Below are 21,483 nucleotides of genomic sequence, written 5' to 3'. Positions count from 1 at the left end.
CGGCTCGGGGAGGGTTTGGGGGTTTTTTTCACGAAATTGCTTCGCCGCGAGTCCTGCCAAAGCAGGCACGCGCCAAACCGTCGAGGCGGAGGCGGCGAGAGCTCTGCGTGTGTTAGGGAAAAAAAACAACGGAGAATCCGTGAGGGAAAGCTTCGTTCAGACCCCGGCGAGACCCCCAGCCCCAGAAGGAAGGCAGACGTCGCCCATGCCCGCGCTCCCGCGATTTGTTTTCATATGCAAGGACGTGGAGCTTCTCTTAAATTCTACGTTCCCCAGGCAAGGTTTTAATTAGGCAAAGGTTTGACTGAGTGTATTGACTTTCTGTCAGCGGCCCTGTTTAGGGAAGGCGCTTTTGCATCCTGCTCCTTCTCTGTTCTTGGCAGTAGACCCCTTCGGGGAGGCCACGCAAACTTGTAATTCTTTAAAATACATGCTTGTAAACTTTCATCGCAGTCCTGCAAATTATTTAAGGAGTACAGGTTCAATAGGAGACGGGGAGGAATGCATCTCACAGGAGCCTTTGCCTTTCACAAGGTTCTCAGCTACAGCTAACAGACCTCACCCTTCCCTAGCTGTGAAGAACAGGTTACAAGGTCGTCTGCTGTTGCAACTTCTGCTTAATTGCTCCGTGAGAATACGCTGCATATCTAATTTAGAATGTAAACTCTTATAAATAAAAGCGGACTGGAAAATATTGAGTATTTTTAGCATATCTTTTTCCTAGACCCCCTGCTTTGTTTTTTATCTTCACCAGAAAAACCTGAAGGACAGTGAAAACGGGTATAATGGGCCTTAAGGCCCAAATGAGTTCTTTTGACTGGGAAGATACTTCCCTGGAGTACGTAATCCCTCCACCAAACTCGTAATCTTACCAGCAAAATCGAATGCATGACTACCTTTTTCCTTTAGCACATGGCCCTGTCTACATCTGCTGTAATACCACCCTTTTGAATATTGATTCCCACTTCAGTGCTTGAGCTGAGACAGAAGAACGTAGATGCAAGTGGAAAGTAAATGCAGATCTCCAAAATCCAAATGAATGAAAGCTTGCTAAGCTCCTGACACGTGCTTTTCTCTAGTTCAGCAAATCTCCCTTCTTAAAATAACAAAGCAGTTGTCCCTTCTTGAAATAACAACCAGGCCCAGTCAACTCCCTGCAGACGTGCTCTTCAAAAATATTTAAAAACCCAATCTCCCTGGTGTTTCAGGGAATTTCCTCATGCAGTTTGATGCACGCAAGATACAAATTTCATACTCTGTATTTACTGTTTCATACAAACTTATTCCAGGGTTTCTCCTTATAAGAGTCTTTGCTTGTACTCTGCTTATAGAACAAGTTCAAACAACCTAGTTTCTAACATAAACAAATCAATAACATTATATACAACGTATTTTATTTCAGTTAATAGAATTATATCTGAGATACTGACTCTTGTGTCCTGCAGAAATGCGCAACAAGGCAGGAATTTCTCAAGACATAGGAATTAGTGCTAAGTTGTACATGCAATAAATATAACTTTTAAATTACGCACGGTAGACGCAAAGCAGCATTGACACAGAGTCAGTCATCTGTTCTGTAGCTTCCAGATAAATTTACCACAATGACTTCAGGTAGGCCTTCAGCTTTACTGGTGACAAAAAATACAAGAAATAGATAAAACCAAGCCACAAATATTTCACCTTTTTCTTCTGAAGATTTATTCAAATAAAGTCAAACAACCAAATCACGTGACAATTTAAAATAACTGCGTCGTTAGCACAGTTTTGCATTTAGTATTTCCAGAACAAGATCTTAAATTTAAGAGGATGAAAACAGTATTTCTTAAAGTTGTATCAAATAGTAAGAATGGTCTAGCACAAAGAATTGTCAAGTGAGGCTGGTTTTCTCTGAAGATTTGCTGTTCATCAGAGGCAAAAAAGTGTCTGTCCATATTGTTGAGTAAGAATTACTTCCCTTCCAACTCAAAGACCCAACTCAGTAAAAGTTTTAGTAATTCTTTCTTCCAAAATGACCTGGATGAGCTGTAAATTAGAAAAGAAACATGGAAATGTTTTGACTGTAGGAACTGTAAATAATTTGTTTCTCCCTTCATTGAATGAGAAAGTCATCTCTGTTCTTTTCTGCTGAACCTGAGCTATTTTACAGATACCCAATCTTATTTTACATCAATTAACCCAACAAGAGGAGATACACATTGGGTTTCCTCATAGGGTGGCAAAGGTCTGATAGGAGACCACATTGACTTTTTAATACATCATTCACACTTTATATGTCTGCTCTAAGGCCTCCTATTCTTTTTCAAAACAAATAGTCTCAGCCTGTCTCTCTCCCTGATGGGGACCGCTTTTCATCCTGAAATCCTGGCTTTCTTAAAATCAGCAGAAATTTTGCCACTGAATTTAAGCAGGGTCAAGATTTTACTCTCATTTTTTGATCATTTTAGTTAATGATTTCACTTGATCTCTGTAACCTGGATTATACAGACCACTCAGATGAACACTTATCGTTCCTTTAAGTGAAGTAGTTAACTATGTCCTTATTTTTTCTCCCTTTTTAACAAATCAAAGTGTTTGATTTGCTCTCTGCCAACAGAGCTACGAACAGCGTAACCTCAGTCTCTCCGCGCCCTGATTTGCAGTATATTGTGTGTTACGGAGGTGTGGAATTGGATTAAAAGCTACAGCACAGTGCTCTGCAGATAAACCCACTGCAGGTGTGCAGTTTAATAGGATTTTAATTTGGTAACGAGTGAACAAAGAGAGGAAGCCTAGAATGGGATTTTCTAGATGAAAAAATGCTATTCGTGCTGAGAGAAAGCAACTGCAAGCTCTGTGATAAGAAATAAAGATCGGGCCAATGCTCTCTGAGCTGCACTGTTATAGATTACGGCTCACTCAGAGCACCTTCGTTACTGCCACCGGTTTCAACAATTCTTAGTTCATACCACGTGCATTTGGCTATATAGCATTTCATCTGCCACGCTCCCCGTTAAGGCAGTGTGTTCAAATCTTGGATTGTCTCACTCCCCGCCTTCTACATTTTTTTCATATAAAAATAATGTTTTCCTCGGGAGATGTCACCAACTTGGAATGTATTCTGTTTTCAAGAGTATTAACAATTATTTTCATGCTTCGAATTATATTTTTAAAAAAGATTGAGAAACGTGCTGTTCTGTTCAAAATAAATGGAAAAACATGCTCTCTCTGCCGAGGAGTGTAATTTGTATTCAGCATGAATTAGGACTGGAGGACCAAAAACAGATGGGGAAGGAAGAGGAAGAATGAAGGTGGCAACTAAAAGATCATGAAGGGATCTGCTAAGCCACAGACACATATTGATGCTGCTGATACCAGGGCAAGGTTGGGAGATTCTTTTCTGATTTCTGTAACCAGTCCTCCCTCTCGTTTTTCCAGGGTTTCATAGCAAAACTGAGTTTTTAGCACTAATTTCAATGAGATGAGGGTGGAGGTGCGATGAACAGATTTTTTTCCCAAGCATAACAGGCTGTAGAGAAGGCATAGAAATACCTTGTGGGACAAGATTAAAAAGATACGGAGGTTGGTGGTGTTGGCAGAGGACGGAGTGGAGGATGGGAGCTGACAAAAGACATTGGGTTGCAGAGGGCTGCAGAGGCTGCATGAGGTAAAGGAGCTAAAAGGAAAAATTATGAAATATACCCGTGATGCACAGGGCAATATGTCAGAAATGCGGTCCAGGAAACAGCAGCGTGGCTGGTGGATGCTGCTAAGGCTGCTGAGGGTTTAGATACCCCCCAGAACGAGTTGTGGCCGAAGGGGGATTAGTCAGGAGCTTGGGAGCACGATGATGATTTTTGGTGATCAGAAGTCACAGAACACAAATCCTCAGGCAATGGGAATCTATTCAGGTGACCTACAGAGGTGGCGATACAAAGCGGCGTGTGATGGAGATGCTTCTGGCAGCTGTGTTTTTCAGCAACCTGTGGAATTAGTATTGACACCCAAAAAGAAGGAGCCTGCAACGGTTGAGGTGGGAGCTACCACCCGTTTGAAGGACACAAGTAGGCAGAAGTGCTCACTCTGTCACAGCTCCTGAAACCCTTTAGAGCTGCAGGTTCAAGTTTTTCAGCTCCCTCACAAACTGCAAACACTCGAACCACAGCATCAGCAGGCTCTTACTAGAATCTCTTTTTCATCCCACCATTATCAGCAGCTTGCACATGGACTGGTAGAATTCATCAACTGTTGGGATCGTTAATCTCTAAGCTCTTCCTACACTCTCCCACTCCTTCACTGTCTCCTTCCCTCCTCCATACCTTCTCTCAAGTCGTCATACTCCCCATTTCATGTTTTATACCCTTCTTCTCTTACTCTGACACCCCTCATCCCTCACTGTAATCAGCCTTGCTCAGTTCTTGAGATCATGTACAAAATATGCAAAACTGATAGTCATAATTACAGGCACATCACGTATACAGACAAAACCTGGGTCAAACCCTTGTCTGCTGACACCAGCATAGGAGCGTTGGTCATAGCGGCCCATATGAAAACGCATACAGGCAGCGCAGTGAAAGAGCATAGGAAGCCGGGCAGGTACTGAGTAAGCTTTCTATTCATTTATCTCCCAATTTCTGACCATCGGTGGTTTAGAGATTCCTTGCTCATAACCTGCACCCAGCTCAGTTTGGTTTTTGAGGTTAAGGTGGTATGGCAGGATGGGTCATTAGATTACATTTGAAAAATAACAACTGTCAAACATGCCTATCACATGTATAAATCATTCTTGATTTTTCCCCTTTGTGCCTTCTTTCTCCCCTCCAATTTTCATTGTTGAGCTAGTTTTAGCAGATCTTACATTTAAAAACAGGGGTCCTCCAAGGGTCCTTGTAACTAATAAAGTTGTTTTTAAAACGGTCTGTTTCCAGTCCTGGTCCTAGTTTATGGAAGCTGAATACATCTTGGGATGTGCTGGATAAACAGTAAAATAACCATCGCAGGATGACTCTCAAAATGTAATTTTCTTTGTGAGTCTCGGTGCCATTAACTTTTGTCCAGCACTGTTTTCCAGAAAACACAATGTTCTCTAAGATTTAAGACAAGTGCTGTTATTGCATGGAAGAGAAATCTGAAAACAGCTGAATGTCTAATTTGGCTAATTCAAGCACAGAGGCTTGATCCATGTTCCCATATGTCCTTATATTTAGCCTTGCAGCCTAGGAAGTCTTGGAGTCGATCTTGTTTTCTTTCCCTTATGCTGGTACGTTTGAACCAGTGGCCTGACTGCGAGAAAGTCTGGTGGAACAGAAGTGTCTCAAGGTTTTCATACTTCTGCATCTTTTGATAAAACTAACAGGTAGGTGGAGGAAAGCGAGCCTCTCGGTGCTTCCAACAGCGAGAAAAGACCACGCCATGCTCTCTCTCTTCTGATCAATAAGTACATGCAGTCTCTTTGGTCAGCAAGTCCACAAGCTGCTCCCAACCCACCAGAACAGCACTGCTCGTGCTCAGACAGTGCTTGGGGAATCTGGAGGAGCACCCAAGGTCTGCTGGAAACCTAAGGAAAGACTCAGGGACCTGTGGTGATGGGGAGGTGGGTGGTATGGAGATGACCGTCCCTCGATAGGATTGCAGGGCAGGTGGGGGCTGTGGAAGGTGCTTTGTGGCTTCAGGTTTAGGTGACACTGGACACAGCTCCATGCAAACCTGGATTTCATTAGTTCTACTTTACACACATAAAACCCCCCAAACAACTACACCCCTTCTGATCCCTCCCAATTTACCCAATTTATAACTTTTGGGGGTGGGTTTTTTTGATAATTTTCTTTAAAGTTAATGTTTATTTCACCTTGCTCGCTGTGGCTGTGTCCACCAAACAACTCAGAACTCTGGAAAAATGTTGCTTAATCCGAAGTTACTCTGGCTCTGCATCAAAGTTACGAGAGCTGTCTGTGGAGCAGTGGCTTGAGGTTGCTCCTCTTCAAAATAGCCCCAGACATGGCTGGGGTCATAAACCCACAGAACAGGGGACTCATTCTGCTTTGCGACCCAGAAACTTTCGTCTCCGTCCTCCTCTATATAGGACAGGAAAATGTGAGCCACAAAGTCCATGAGTAGTAAATTAAACAAATGCCAGGACCCTAGGTTTAAAGAAAAACAAAAACAATTTTAACAACCTCTTCATTTGCTTATCTCCATGATGTGTTCTTTTTTTGAAGGGTTTTATTACAGTAATGGGCTAGACAAAGTAGCAGACTAGCATTCATCAAATTACATACTTCCAAATATCACAGCAAAATAGGCACCAACTGCAGATTTTAAACATAAGCAAAAGCCTTTTCCCCTTATTTTAGCTAGTGAGGAAAGTCTCCTTGTGTTTATTCACTTTCCTGTTCAAGTTCTTCCCCATGTTCACTGCTACTACAAAGCTTATCAACAACCACATATCATCCCCATTCTCCCCTTGGACAGATAAACCATTCCACCTCTTCCCAAGCAAACCCTCCTACAGACGTCTGTATGTCTTGTGTCTATGACATTAAATGCCCTACCTTGCAGCTTGGGGGCATAACTGCTAAAAGCCAGGAGAGACTCACTGGGGCCATTGACTTTTGAATCATACCTTGGTTGAAAGCCCTTACAGTAAAGAGACAGTCTTCTTCCATGCCATAAATCTGCACAGGAATTCATCAAGCAATTCATAACCTCTGCATCCCACAAACGTGTTTACATGGACATCAACAAGGAGATACCACAATTTACATGAATGACCAAGGTTTACAGAGCTTTAAAAATGAAAATTACTGCCTCTTTTGATGTTATATGTGTCTGAGAAGCCGCTGCTTCTGCCGTTTCTCCTTTTGCGAATCTTCAAATTCTATCAAAGTAAGTGGAAGTACTTGTTTATCTACAGGACGAGGAAAGCGACTTTTATACTTGGAGTTCAAACTATAAAGACCTGACACTAGTAGTCCATGAGTGTTTCTAACAGTCTTACAGGTGTTTTCAATATGTTCAATAAGACTAAGCATGAAACAAAAGCTACAACTCCAGTTGTCCCTTGGGATAATAGAGAGGGACACAGTTTTGAAGAGGTAGTAGGTTGAAACAGCTTGCTTTCAAAAGAGGAACGCACAGGTCACTGTCCAGCCAGGGCAGCTCAGCTTTACATCCCTGAATGCCTCCAAAGGGAGACCAGTAAAGGAAATGGAGGTGGACAGGCTGACGTGCCTTACAGGGGGGTAACTGCATGGTTCCTCTGATTATGTGTGCCAGATATGCCAAGCTCCAAGGCAAGGTCCACCAGACAGGAGTAAGTTTGGGTTTGGTTACTGGTGTGCGGTTTATTTTGGGGGACAGGCACACTGCATTAACATGACACTCACACATTTCCCTGAGTAATTTTGTTTCCTCAGTGTGGATGCTACATATCTCGACCTACAGGCTGCCCACCATTCCTGCAAGAAATGCCGAGATTTAAAAAATTTCTGAAAAGCAATGACCCTGAGTACAGAAGTTTTACACCAGATGGCTTGTTAACAAAACGGCTTCAGCTTTGGCCTCTAAAACTCAATATTCTACCGGAACAGAAGCACAGGAAAGAAGGGTTGACATTGTTAGGTCATATGGCCCAATGTCTTGAAGAACCAAAGGTATTAAGAAAGAAGATAATACTGATCAAATTAATTGGAGCATCACAGAGAAAGATTTAAAGACATTTTTTAACTCTCTCATATGTGAGAGTAAGTTCAATTTCAGTGCTACTGAAGTATAGTAGGAAGACTGTCATAAGTGGGATGCAAATATCATTTGTAACTAGTTTAGGGAAGGCTCAGCAGAGGAAGGGATGCTCTCCATCAGTTGTGTCCCCAATCACCGACAGCTGCAGAACAGGGAGGCAATTCATTAAACTCTTCTTGTGGTGGAAAGAGGGAAGAGGATTTCATCATTGTGGGGAATTTCAATAAACATTATGCTTCCAGTGCTGTTCTTGGAATTCATTCTTAATTTCCTCATTGCCCAAAATATTGCATGTAACATTGGAGAGTTTTGTGCAGAACTCCTCTGGAGAGAGAGAAAGGAATGATTATTTTATTATCACTGTAATGCAGCAGCTGATGGACAAGGGATCCTGCTGTGCTATGTTCCTCGCAGACACAGAACAAAACTGTGATCCCGCTCCAGAGAGTTTTCAATCTAAATATAAGGCAAAAGGTAGCAGCTAGATGCAGAAAAGGGGTGCTCACATACATGCACAAACACAGACATTAGCAGGGGTAAAATACTGAAGAATACAAAAGGCAACAACCTTAACACACCCCTTTGTTATGTCTTTGTAGGAAACACATGAAAGTACGGTTTTGAAGGGGAATTTCAAAGGAGATAATGAGGTTTTCTTTGGCTATTTGTGTGAAGCCCTATCCAAAGGAAGAGGAAAAAATATGAAGGTGCTCCTTTGAAAATTTAAAAAGTGGTTCATACAGTTTGGGATCAGATGCTACTCACAGGAGATGGTGCATTTCTGCAGAATGAATAATAGAGAGCGAGCCTCTGAAAGGTTTTACAAATGAAGAGAAATGCAGGTAGGGTTGATGCAATATAGAAAGGGAAGAGATTGAACTGATTCAAGACGTGGTTGTACCACTTCAAGCCACTTCATGTGAATGTGACTGCACAGTCCCTTTGCTTCTGCCTTGCACTGGTGTATGATGGATTTGATGCTTGACAGCTCAGAGCCCTAAACCGGAGAGAAAACTAACCCAGCTAAAGCAGTGACTAGTTTTCAGTCAGTTGAACACCTTAAACAGGCTTGCTTCTAGCTAGGCAAGCACTTATGTCAGTGTAAGGCATAAGGAAAAAGAAGGAGCATATAGCTGTCGTCAGAAGAACTAACTGCCTTTTTGGCAAGTAGTTAGCGCAGTGGCTCTGCTCTGGCTATATGATATGGGAAGAACCCGAAGGACTGGGAGCTATCACTTGAGAGATCTGGGATTTTTATGGTTTGGGGAATTAGTGGCCCCAGCTTTCCACCACACAGGGAGGCTCACACCTCGGGCTGCTGTTCCCCATATTTGCACAGACAAATGATGGCTTCTGCCGAAAGAGGGAGTCCTGCCCTTCCCACCATCTCCAGCTGCAGGCTCCTACTTTCCTCCCTTCTGCTCATCCTAAGAGTTTGGATCAGAAAACAGATCTGGTTGAAAACTAACCCTTTCATTTCCCTGACCTGCCTAGCCACATCCCCAGGTGAATGGTGCTGCTTGATGCAAGGAAGGGTGTAGGAAGAAGTGATGCCCTTATGGACTGTAGCGTTAATTTTTGTCAGCTGAAATGATCTGGTGCCTCTGCCACCTCAGGACACGGAGGGGCGTATCAGGTGAGAGTCACAAAGATCCTACTTACCAAAACTGTCCGCGTAGTTGAGGGTCATAGCCTTGCTTACTGCGCTCAGGAGGAAGTTCCATCTCAACTGAAAATCTGATGCCAGTTTTCTAAACTCCTCTTTACTCCTGCTTGGCTGCGGGTAGAGAAAAAAAAATTGCTTTATGATAAAGTCAGTTCAAAGAATTCCTTATTGTGTTGCAGACTATTTCCCTGTACAGACTGCATACAAAGGTAGAACAAACAGGGTTTTTTGTTAGAATTCTAAAATAACTTAGGTTGAAAGGGATCTTTGGACATCATCTAATCCAACCCCTTGTCCAAAGCATGGCCAGCTCAGTTCAGGACTTGTCCAGCCAAGTTCTGAGTACCTCCAGGATGGAGATTCCACAGCCTTTCCAGGTAACCTCTTCCTGTGCTTAACTACTTTCATGGTAATTGTTTTTTTCTTTTTATCTATTGGAAATTTTCTTTGCTGCAACTTGTGTCTATTGCCTTATGCCCTATAACTGTGAACCCCCAGGAAAAGTCCCGCTCCATCTTCTCTCTACCATCCCATGAGGTAGCTGAGGGTTCTATGAGATGAAGGCACCAGAGGACTGCAAAGTACTATTCTTAATTTAAAACAAACAAACAAAAAAAGCCCCAAACCAAAACCAAAAAGGAAATAATCGAGCTAAAGAAGTACAGTTTACCCTGCTTCTTCAGAAAGGGGGAAAAAAACCCAAAAAACCTTTAACCACTGCCCAGACCCGAGTTAATTGGTCTGGCAACCAACCGAATGCAGCAGTACCGTGAAGCCACCCCTAATTCTGAATCAGTGATGGAACAGGGGTGGTAGAGCTGGTAACCTATGGAAAGGTTCATATGCGAGGATGACCATACTTGAATCTTTCACAGAGCTGGAGACATTTTACTAGAAATTATCACTCTCCTCCCACCTGCTAAAACCCAACAGTTTCATGAATCAATGATTTCAGGAATCATGAAGTGTTCTCTTCATTTTTACTAACATTTTTCTTCTGAATTTTGCTTTATTAGGGACTGTTATGTCTCTATGAAATGAGAAGAGATACTGAAACCACCCGAGTGGATATAGGCAGAGAAATATGCTCATAGTTGTTTGCACAGATGGAATTTTTGTATGCCAATTAATTCTCCCTTTTTCTGCAGCATGCATAAATTGTATTTAAGCAAATCTGCAGTCTGGTCAGGTTGCTAGTGTTCAATATAGCTCCTGCAGACTAGTGACAGTCAGCATGTAGCAGGATAAATGATATGATCACTCTTTCTTTTCTGAAATTATTAAATTAATTTTATACCTGAATGATAAAAGCTTGAAGATTTGAAGACACACAGTTCAGGAGAACCCGAATATCTGTGGAAGGTGCCAGCAAAGACATTAAGTCGTTCAAACCTATGAAATATAGAAAGGAGATCATTACTTGAAGTGATTGGCGTGCTTTTTGGTTTGTTTCTGCAGTTTTTGGCTGGTTTTTTTTCTTATCTCTTTAGCTTAAAATATATTAAGACATCTGTTTATAGCATTTTGATTAATATAATTATACTATTCCTTTAGTGAGGAATAGTGACGTACTTTGAAATCAGTCAGAATTCATGTTTCTGTCCATTTCCACCGTACCTGCACTGACCTAGTCATCATGGCAAAGGTGTCAAGAATAAACATTTCTAATGTGAAAGCTGGAATTTGGTTATATGCAATACCAATTTACTTCTCTGAGATTTTATGCGGTTGAGAAAAAAAAATAATCTTGGTTTACCTGTTGAGGGGGAAAAAGCAGTTTTAAAACAATAACAGAAAACGCAGAATATTCTGTAGACCAATAGAGATATAGATAATATTGCCACATATCAGTGCAGCTGTTTCCCCAAAAGATTGGAATTTACCACCCAGTGCCAAAAGGTACATCATCACTATGACACCTCTCTGAATTTATACCCTTCTAACTGAGACATCTTCCTTCAAGAAGGCACGTGGATAGGGTCTGTGAAACCTTGCTTATTATAAATAACAGTTTGGAAAAGCAATGAAAACAGAGAATGGAATAAATCCACCTTGGAAGGACTTATATCATTATATTAATATAACATTAATATATATTAATATAATGAGCAAATGTAATAAGAGCATTCTGCGCAGTGGTTTTGATTTTTAAGATGTATATGAATATTATTTAAATGTTTCTGCTGATGGTTCTGTGAAGAAGGCAAATTATTATTCCCACTGAAAGCAGCCACAGAAAGGCCGTGGCACATCCCTTGTCAGCAAGCGAGTTGGTGATGGGCTGGGAACAAAAAGCTGAGGTTCTCCCCCGTCAGTTCTGTGCACAGCCTGGTCCAACTTGCCCGTCTCTTGCTAATAATTTAAATGGAAGCCCATTAATCTAAAAATTAACTTGCTATTACGTCCCATCCCTTTTCATTAAGTTGGCAAATGCATTATGTCATGGCTGCATACAAACTGTGTATTTTATTGTTTACAGCATAGCATCGATCCCACAAGCCGCAATACAGCGAAAGAACACAAAAGCTGAAAGGCCGAGTCGTCGTCCAGGTCAGCATACAATGTGTTAAAATCTGGCCACAAGAAATGATTTTGTGTACTTTGATTAATAACAGGGGAAAAAGTGAAATGCAATGCTTGAAAACTTCTTTTTTTTGTCAAAGAAAACAATAAAAAATTAATATCCCTGTTTGTCAGACTTTTTCTAGAAGATATATAATTTAGTAATACAAACCCCACGCCTGCTGCCACAGAAAGCTTTAAGAGAGAGTCGGAATGGAAAGCCTTTCATTCTTAACCTTTAAAGTTAGAAGGATAATATTACATGCTCCATTCTCAATTTTATTGGCTCTTTTCCAGCACTTCGGGTTACAGCAAGACTGTAATTCCCATTAGGGCAGATGCCATGAATAAACAAGAGGAAACACTGGAGCTTTAACAATGGCAAGCAAGGGCTTAAACGGATAGACAAAATAAAGCAAAAAAAAAATATTACATTTGAGTTCTATGTCGCTCTGCAGCTCCTCTGGACTCCTAAACTTCTTTTGAAAGAGGTTTCCAGGCACATCCAGAAATCCCTGATCGATGACAGCATGCAAGTCTGATCGCAGAACAGTGACTTTGCTGTTGCTGGTCAAGACTGTTCTCATTGTCTATACATAATAAGAAAACAGTTAATGCCTTTCATTTTTTCAAGGCCTTAGCTCGGTCAAACAGCTTCCCTTATTCAACACTAGACTTTATATAACCAGTCTCTGAACTGGAAAAAAAAAAAAAAAAAAAAATCAAAGGAGATGAATCTTAAGTTGTCTTCAAGAGTTTTGTGTTCTGGAGATATTCTTCTCAATGACACTCTGTGTCGTTGTCTGTGATGGAGCAGACAAGGCTAAAATGCTTGAAGTATCTGGGCAATTGCCTGGGCACTGGGTTTTGCCTAGAGTTATTTAGTTACGCCAAGTAATGGTATTTTGTCTAAAATGTGGAATGGTGTATCAGGGCCAACTTGCCCTCAGTGTTACCTATCCTTAGTACCTGTTTCCATTAAATTCAAAGGCAAGTTTTCTCAAGTTGCCCAAACCTTTAGGAATGGAAAAATAACATTAGAAATATGGTATTAGTTAATATTATTTGGGATTTTATCCCATTTATCTGATTATGAGTCATTTGTGAATGAATCTGGCTTCATATTTGTCCCCAAAAGTATTACTCACATAGATTTTGCAAACAATTTTCAGCCCAACATTTGATCCTCATCTCTTCACTTTTTTTTAATTAATTGCTAATATCACACAACATTGCTTCAGATTTGTGATGAAATGATGAAAACAGTGAAGGAAATTAAACCTGAATCTGTTAAAATTTGTTAATCCATACATTTAGCCTCTGACTTCTATACTGAAATTAGCAAGATCCTTAAAGCCTTTGTTGAATTTCGGGCTTTTATGTGAATAATCCATGTCCAGTTTGGCCTTCCAGAGGAAAAAATAATTTTGTAAAATTCAGAAAAACTTCAGGAATCATAAACACTGTAGCAAATCCCATTCACCAGGTGCTTACCATGACCCCACAAACAGCGGTGAATGCAGATGCCCATTTGTTTGCAAACATAATCCCCAATCTGGCCATTTTTCTTTTTCATCATTCTGCTAGTTTTACTGAAATACCAAAAGCACTCTGATTCTCACTTGGTAATTCCCTTCAGGTAAGTTAAAGTATTATTTCTTATTTTACTTGGAGTTTCCAGCATCAGAAGAAGACCTGCTGCTTGCAACACGAACGCACGACCCAAAGGCGGGGATCTACGAGGGTCGGTATCTTCAGTACGCTGCTAGCACCTGGCTCCGTGCCCCAGTATTTTAGACTGGTCCCTTTAGCCATTGCACTTCACTATACTAAATATAATTCTCTAAATGACTGAGAGCCAGCTCTGACAACACTTAAATACAGCTTACCAGAGGCAGGAATCAGCCTCAGGAAATGACAAGCATCATATTCACATTCCTTTCTCGCAGGGAATTTGCACCTTTTTATGCTCTAATTACTTCTGCATGTCCAGGTAGTAGCAGCTGTCAGCCTGCTTTATCTACACATGATGGGAAAGTTACCTTTTTTTTTTTCCTTTTGAATGCTGACCCTGCCAAAATTGTTCCTTTTTTCTCACCAGGTGGCTAAATTATTGCAAAGTACTCTACAAGGGCCGGTGTGGTTACACCGATCAGAGGCTGCAGCTGCAGAGCTCCTCCGTAGTACTTCTCATTAGGACCACTCTCCCTGCTTTGACCATCAGTCTCTAGCTGAAATTCCAGGTGCATTTTTAGACGGAGAATGACAATTAGAAATATCAAATGACTCCTATGTGAGAAGATAAGATAAACTTCAGCTTCGGATAGAAATGACTGAGGAAGGATGTGATGGAGGTTTGCAGGGAGAATTGCATGAAGGAGGGTGGAAATTTTAAAATAATAAAGGAAAGTATTTTTTCACACAACAAATTATGAAACCCGGGAACTGACTACCCCAAGATGTTGTGGATGCCAAAATCAAGCTATTAAATGCCAAGATGTGGGTATAACCTTCATCTCAGATTGCTAGAAGGCAGGAGAGTACAATGGAGGAGGAGTGAGGTATCACTTGCTCTACTCATACCCGCTTCACATGAGCATCTGACGAGGGTCACCAGGGGAAATGGGATACAAGTCCTCACAAGCCTGGAATCAGGTCTGACTGACTAAAGCACTCAGCAGTCCTTTCTGAGGGACCTCCACCTCCCCACGAAGCATCTGCATGTTTCTCACAAGCTGAAAATTTTAAACACCTGTGGTGTTCAGGTAACCATCTTCTGGTGTGCGTTGAACAGGGGGATGCATTTGCAGGAGAAGGTTTAGCTGGTATTTGTTTCCTACCCTGTTTTGCTGGAGCCCAGTATCCATGGCTTTGGCAAGATCTCTAACAGAAGTTGTAATAGAGGCTATGTGACCACTGAAAGGCTATGGGGATGCTCATTTACAAGACTTACATAATTTCACTTATTGAAACTATTGGTTTTAAATTGCCGATGGGACTAATCATCAGGTACACTGGAACTCCTTTGCCCTTCCCTTGTATTTTAAAGAGGCTCTAGAGAAGGTGCAAACGTCATCTACTTGTGAGAACGGTGCCAAGAGCTCATTAGCATGAACAAGAACCAGGCTCAGAATGTGCTCAGCTCTAAGTGTAGATCTGACCCTGATTCTCAGGTCTGCCAAGTTCACTTTGTGCCGGTTAAACAGTGTAAAGGGGATGGAGAGCAGCCAGAGGCTGCCCCCAGCTAGGCTGCAATTCTCTTGCCCTACATCTTGAGGGTGTAAATCCAATGTTGACTCCCTGCAGCTTTTCCGCACATTAGGAATAGGCAGGGAAGGAGGTACAACCAGCCCCTTGACATCATGGCTCGAGCACAAGAAGGATGATGTAAAGTCTGAGTACGCAAATCAAACGCAAATGACTGGGAATAGTTGGCACTTGTGGTCTTGCTGGATCACGTTCTTGAATGCATAAGAAGCACCGTTTAGAAGCACATGAAGCTGAGCTTTTAAACTATTTAGTATCTCCAAGGGCTGCTGCAGTAAATGGGAGCTGTGAATGCTCAGCACTCCACAGAAGTCAACCTTTTGCCTGTGGTAGCACACCTATGCATGTTTGTGCATTATTTTCTGGTTTTATAAACATTTTTACAGTAAGTGGGGTATGTGTTTTGTATGCTGCTGGTGATGAAGCTTTCCCATAAAGAAAACATTTATTAAGGAAGAACATGGCACTGCTGTGCAATCCAAGAAGCCACAGTCCCTTCCTTCCTCCCCTTTATTGTGGGGACACAGTGTAGTGATTTAAGCCAGGCAGCATGTTGGGAAAATCTTGTACTTGCTGCTTGAAGGAGAGGAGAGAATATACCACCTGTTCTATTCTGCTTTCTTTCCCATTCATGACCTATCTCTTCTCTTGTGGCCTGGACCACCTCAAAACCCAAGATTTTGGAAGTATCCGTGGACACCAATGGAAGGAATGCTGCAGGGAGGGTACAGCCCCTCATAATAATGCAGCACTGAATGAAACAATTTACTTTGCAGTGTTCAAAGGGTTAAAAATGCAGCTGCTGGAGACACCTCTGTAGCTGAGAAGAATGATACTGTAGAGCAAAAAGCAGAGATATTAATTTTTAGAGAGATTTTTGTCTCTTTCTTCCCAAGGAAAAAAGCCAGTCTGAGGGATGACCCTGAGGACAAAAGTTCAGAAGACGTTACCCTGCAGCGCTCCTTCCAACACTGTCCGGTCAGAGGATGGAGAAGATTTTGCCAGCTGATCCCTGGGATCCATGAAAAAGGTGAGGGTCTTGTGCCCTTCAAGACTTCATGGCTTGCTCCTCGATCACGCAGTTTCACTGCAGCCGGAGTATTAGTGATTTCCCTTGCGCAGGCTGCTGCGGCACGTGTCAGAGAGGGTGGTCAGGATGCTGTGTAAAACCAATTTTAGAATAACTCCAGCATGTGTTATCTGACTGGCTTTGGCATGGTTGGGCAAAGATACTGGAAACTGGCATCTGACCCTTCCAGCTACTGTGTTCTCCTCTCCATGGGGGACCACTGACCATGTCTCAGAGGCTTTCACAGAATCCAGAAGGAGCAAAAGGGCCCCTCAGCCTACTTATGGTGTGGGAAGAGATGGGGAGGAGGGTGAGCATGGTTTGCACTATGGTCGGTGTACAGCTAAGAACACCTCTGCGGCTGCTGTTGTCCTACAGTGGAGCATCTCATAAATAGTCCAAACTGCTTGAGTGGATGGGATGTCCAGCTTTTTTGTTTCACGGGTTCTGGAACATACCTTGGCCATGTTAGAAAGGTCTGTCTTTCTCCTGAGTCTTCTTACAAACACTGTAACTTCTGTTAAAGAAGAAGAAGCAGCAGATGTTTCGTATCATTAATATTTTACAGTCTAAAAGATGTTAATGAAGGCAGAACTTTTAAGTTAAAAGTAGATCCCTAGGGGAGGTATGGAGGCTAACGGAGGGCACAGCAGGAGCACTGAGCCAGTATTATGGGCTGCGCTGCGCTGGGGACCCTCGCAGTTTAAAGCTGGCAAGCAGAAGCTGCCCAGGTCACCGCTCTTCCTTTACTGCAAATCTGTTAGCCCATGACACATAGGAAAAATACTTCCAATATTCTTTTACATTAAGTACTTCTTAATCAAGACTAATACTCTTCTACATGTATGGTTTAAGGTGAATGAAAACAATGTTAATTCTCTCCTATATTTTGTTCAGAGGGTTTACATTTCTGCCTTCATGCATTTATAATTCTGCAGCACTGTTAATAGGAGTTGGTTTCTTTAGTTTTATTTTCTCCTGTTTATAATGAGTTGTAATGATGACAAGCATGGTCCAAGAATATCCTTTTTAAGAATAAAATATACAGTAAGTGATTCTTAGTTACAGGAAAACCGAGTATAAAGCAACTTACAAACTTCCGTAGACAGGCAATGGTTTTCAAGTGAAAATTCCCGTTTCACTGAAGTTTGTACAAACCAGAAAGACCAGGATGTATACACAAAGGGTCTCAACTGATTAATTACATCACATTAATATGCACACACATATTAAAAACACACTACTAAGTTTGTTGTGTCAAGTATTCAAATGTAAGAAAAGCCAGAATTAAGACTTTCTGCAAGTATTCCTTGAACACATGAATGCTAATACAATATTTTGTCTACACAGAAGCACTGCTTTGCCACTGAGGAGCTGGTCTTCACTTAATGAGCAACTGAGCAATGTTATGTTTTAGCCAGAATCTTCAGCATCATATATATGTACGTATATACGTACATATTTAGAAACACACACACCTTTGCATAGTACAGATTTTTTCAAATCCTCCTCTAATGACAAAGTCATAGTTTCCCTATGGGACTATGGCTTTTTTCCCCTTTATATTGAACTGTGCAATAGCCATTAATTAATTTATCTACATAAAACCACTTGCAAGGTGAAGAGACAGAACAATACCTAAATTTCAGAGGGCAGACTGCATATTATTCAATCATCTACACAGCCAAAGTGGTCATGAAAGAGACAGATCTTTAAAAAGATTCAGGCGCAGTTTAATTTACCATGAATTGGGAATAATTTTGGCTTAAATTTGTTCTCACATGTTATCTGAGACTATTTTTAACTGTATTCCAACTAACTCTAGTCCTCACTACTATTGAAGTTACATCAGCTATCAAAGTTTTTAAAATACTTTTTGTAAGAGTCTTGTAACACAATCTCCTCTGCACAATCTTCTTTAAGCAAAGATTATTTTATGAAAATCTCTCTATTACTCAAACATACCTTTAGATTTGGATGTTTGGAGTGGTAATGGAAACTCGCCCAAAGCGTTAAGCAGCCAAAGTTCAACATTTTTACTGAACAATCTGATTGACTTCATGTGTTGCACAGGCATCTCCTCCAGGAAATCATAAAGTAGAATGTTCTCCATCTCCTAGAATACAAATGCATGGAGCTGCACGATTGGTGTACTACAGATATTTACAGCAGCATGAAACAAAATTGTGTTAATGGTTTAAGTGTAAATGTAAAGCAGCCTGTTTTTTTCTTCCAATTAAGCAATAACTAAGCTACATTTGTTAGCAGAAGGAAAAAGATCCTGACAATAAAATGTCATTTCCTGAATTAATTACTAGACACTACTTAATGAGCTGCTTTAAATAAGGAGCAAATTATTTTGATCAGAAAACTGCATATTTCTATGTGGAATGTCACAGAGAAATGCAGTAGTGTTCTCAGTGGAAAAAACAACTCTTGTAATTTGGAGAACAGCTATCAGTTGAAATTTCAGTCACATAACCTCATGCCAGAACCACAGACCATAACAGCATACTCCATTGGCATTAGGGACTTTCAAAGGAATATGTAGCAGCAAAATGGAAGTTATCTCAAATTCCACTGGCTCCTTTCAAAATCCATACTGTGCTGTCTCAGAAGAAGCCAAAGAACAGACTTGAAGTAGGAATGAAAATCCCATTGTACAGCACACAACGAACAGCTGGCCCTTCTCCTCAGGTAGAACTACCAGAAAGACACAGACACATAATAACATCATTACAACAAACAAGTGTGTCTACAGTACCTTGAAGAGCTGCCTATCATAGCTTTTGAACAGCTGGCATACATCTGGCAAGGACATCAGTGCTATTCTTTCAGGCTGCAGAGACCTCCAGAATGACATGATACAGTCTTCCACCTGTCGCACAAAGTCCTTCATGAATTAAGACAGATTTTACACTTGCAAAACGTGAAGCGTAATTCAGTAAAACAACACATGTAAGTACAGAAGCAAAAGAACGACCGTGGAGCTGGGGTCTTTGCCTGGCCCCATCCTGGCCGGGCTCCAGCGTAAGTGGAAGCATCCTGGGGCAACAAGCTGATCCTCACAAGGCAGCGTAAGAAAGAGGAGAGAAACAAAGAATTGTGCTGTGGATATGCGGATATAATGAAAGATATGTGTCCGTGGCCTTGTGTTTTGTGCTGGGCTCAGACCTGTTGACGTGCCAGCAGTGCTCAGGATATGCCTACAAACTCAGATTCTCGGAGCATGTTGCGTTAATTAAGAATTCCCAAATAATTTGACTGAATGCTCCTTTTGTCTATAAATGATTATCTACCTTAGATCAAACCATCACATAAATAAGCTACACGGAAACAATTTTATCCTTAGAGTTGTTTGCTGTCATCAGAATGAGTGTTATAAAAGCAAAGGCATACCTTGTCAAGCTCGCTCTTTCTCACCATATGTAAAATATCTTGACAATGGCTGTAGTACTCATTGGCAAGCAGTACAACCTGGAGAAGGTAACCAAAAAGAGGGTACAAAAAGATCACGCAGGCAAAGAGCTAACTCGCTTGCTGACCGAATACTTGAACGTACCATTTCATAAGGGTATTTCTTGCCTAGCTCTTGCTCCAAAAGATAGAATCTGTTGAATTCAGGCCAAGGGTACTGAAATCTCTCTTGTTCAGTCTTCACATAAACGACAGATGGAGAACAGTGCAAATTCTTGCTCTCAATGCATCAGAATTTATTTTGAACAATAAAAAAAAAAAATCACAATTATTTTGTCAGTTCTGTTAAAGGTATTAAGTACTTTCTTGAAATTGTATAACATGATTTTTTAATAAGATGTATTTCTTCAGGGGAATGCTTGTCCTTTTTTTTTAGGATAGAGGGTTGCATGAAAGAAACAAGCATGGCTGACTAAATATTTAAATGCTAAACAGTACATGAATTTCTTTTCAAAACCGGTGAATATTTAATGCCATACATATCTTCCACATATTTTTTCTATAGCACTCATGTCACAGTTGTAACCTTCTAAATAAGGTTGCAGAGAGTTGGCTCTGCTCTTGGGGTGACAGCACATTTCTCATCAGCTGCCATTACATCCACTTCAGAGCACTCATTACTGCACCCGAGTGCTCCGTAAAAATAAGACAGACACCCAGCCTCTCCTTTTTTTCCTCGCTTTGGTCCACACAAGTTTCTTGCTCATGCTCTGCGGGCTGACTTCCAACAACCCCAGCCGTCCCATGACAGCAGGCTTAGGGGAGAACGGCCACAGGTTAGCCTCGCATCTGCCCTTTTCAGTGAGCAGGGCTTGCACTCTTTTTTCTTAATCGTTTCCTAGTATTTAAATACCTATCGTGACAATAAACTCTGAGAGCATTGAAAAGACACCGGCTCAGCAGCATGAGGGTCTGTTACCATGGGCCTCAGGCAAGGAAGGCTGTGCCCCACTAACTCCCCTAATATTCGAAACCCGGGCTGTCAGCCACAATTTCCGCTCTCAGCACAGATAAAATTATTTGAGCCGACGTTAAGACAAGAAAAATATTTAGCTACCAGGTGAAAGAAGAGTGGGGGAAGTAAGCGTTTAGTGGCATCATGCAGACAAATATTATTTTGAAGAAGATGATGGGTTAGCTGTATTTTATCAGAACATAGTATATAGCAGTTCTAATTAAACACACAGATAGACATTTTGTTATAAGCCTGATGTCTCTGAAACTCACTGTTCTTTTTTTTTGGCTATTGCTCTTGTAACCAGGTGCACCTCCAGAACTGCAGACGTTTCCACTGTGGTAAAATATACAACAGAAATACCCTTTAAAAACCCCACCAATTTATTCTGTATTTAGTAAGAAAATGAGCTCAAACTGGGTACAGTGGACTAGGTTGAAGCACTGCGTTTGGGAAACAAACCCTGCTATCTTTGCTGTCATTCAGCAGCCCCATGATTTTCTAATGATTCTGAAGACCAATTTCTTAATTTTAAGATAAAACTGAACCATTCATTATAAAGACAGCAAGGTATTAGCCATTTAACAGTGCAATGTCTTCCAATTCCTTGCACCAAAGTTGTGGGTTTGTATTTGTAGTTGCAGTTTGTTTCGAGTGATGATAATAATAATTATAAACATGCAAATAATGAAAGTATAGTCATCCTTGTGCTTTGATTTCACAGTCCTTACATTTTCTGCACCCTGTATCAGTTACACGGCATTTTGTTTC

At 41.2% G+C, this 21,483-nt stretch overlaps 1 protein-coding gene across 1 annotated transcript in view; it reads right to left on the bottom strand.

Annotated features, from left to right (window-relative positions):
* Positions 1–5,856: 5,856 nt before the first annotated feature.
* RFX8 (RFX family member 8, lacking RFX DNA binding domain) overlaps positions 5,857–21,483 on the bottom strand; it is a 28,663-nt gene continuing 13,036 nt past the window's right edge. The window contains exons 6-15 of the mRNA XM_010575720.1: positions 20,985–21,048; positions 19,843–19,971; positions 19,680–19,757; positions 19,045–19,158; positions 18,246–18,396; positions 16,739–16,797; positions 12,378–12,534; positions 10,680–10,774; positions 9,379–9,493; positions 5,857–6,116 (exon numbers count right to left, since the gene is read on the bottom strand). Coding sequence (XP_010574022.1) covers positions 5,857–6,116; positions 9,379–9,493; positions 10,680–10,774; positions 12,378–12,534; positions 16,739–16,797; positions 18,246–18,396; positions 19,045–19,158; positions 19,680–19,757; positions 19,843–19,971; positions 20,985–21,048 — 1,222 coding nt within the window. The remainder of the gene's footprint in view (positions 6,117–9,378; positions 9,494–10,679; positions 10,775–12,377; positions 12,535–16,738; positions 16,798–18,245; positions 18,397–19,044; positions 19,159–19,679; positions 19,758–19,842; positions 19,972–20,984; positions 21,049–21,483) is intronic.

Source organism: Haliaeetus leucocephalus, unplaced genomic scaffold (genome assembly GCF_000737465.1).
Source record: "Haliaeetus leucocephalus isolate CR32 unplaced genomic scaffold, Haliaeetus_leucocephalus-4.0 Scaffold495, whole genome shotgun sequence".
Lineage (NCBI taxonomy): Eukaryota > Metazoa > Chordata > Aves > Accipitriformes > Accipitridae > Haliaeetus > Haliaeetus leucocephalus.
The sequence above is the reverse complement of the archived record's forward strand: the minus strand, read 5'-3'. Positions and strand labels throughout refer to the sequence as shown.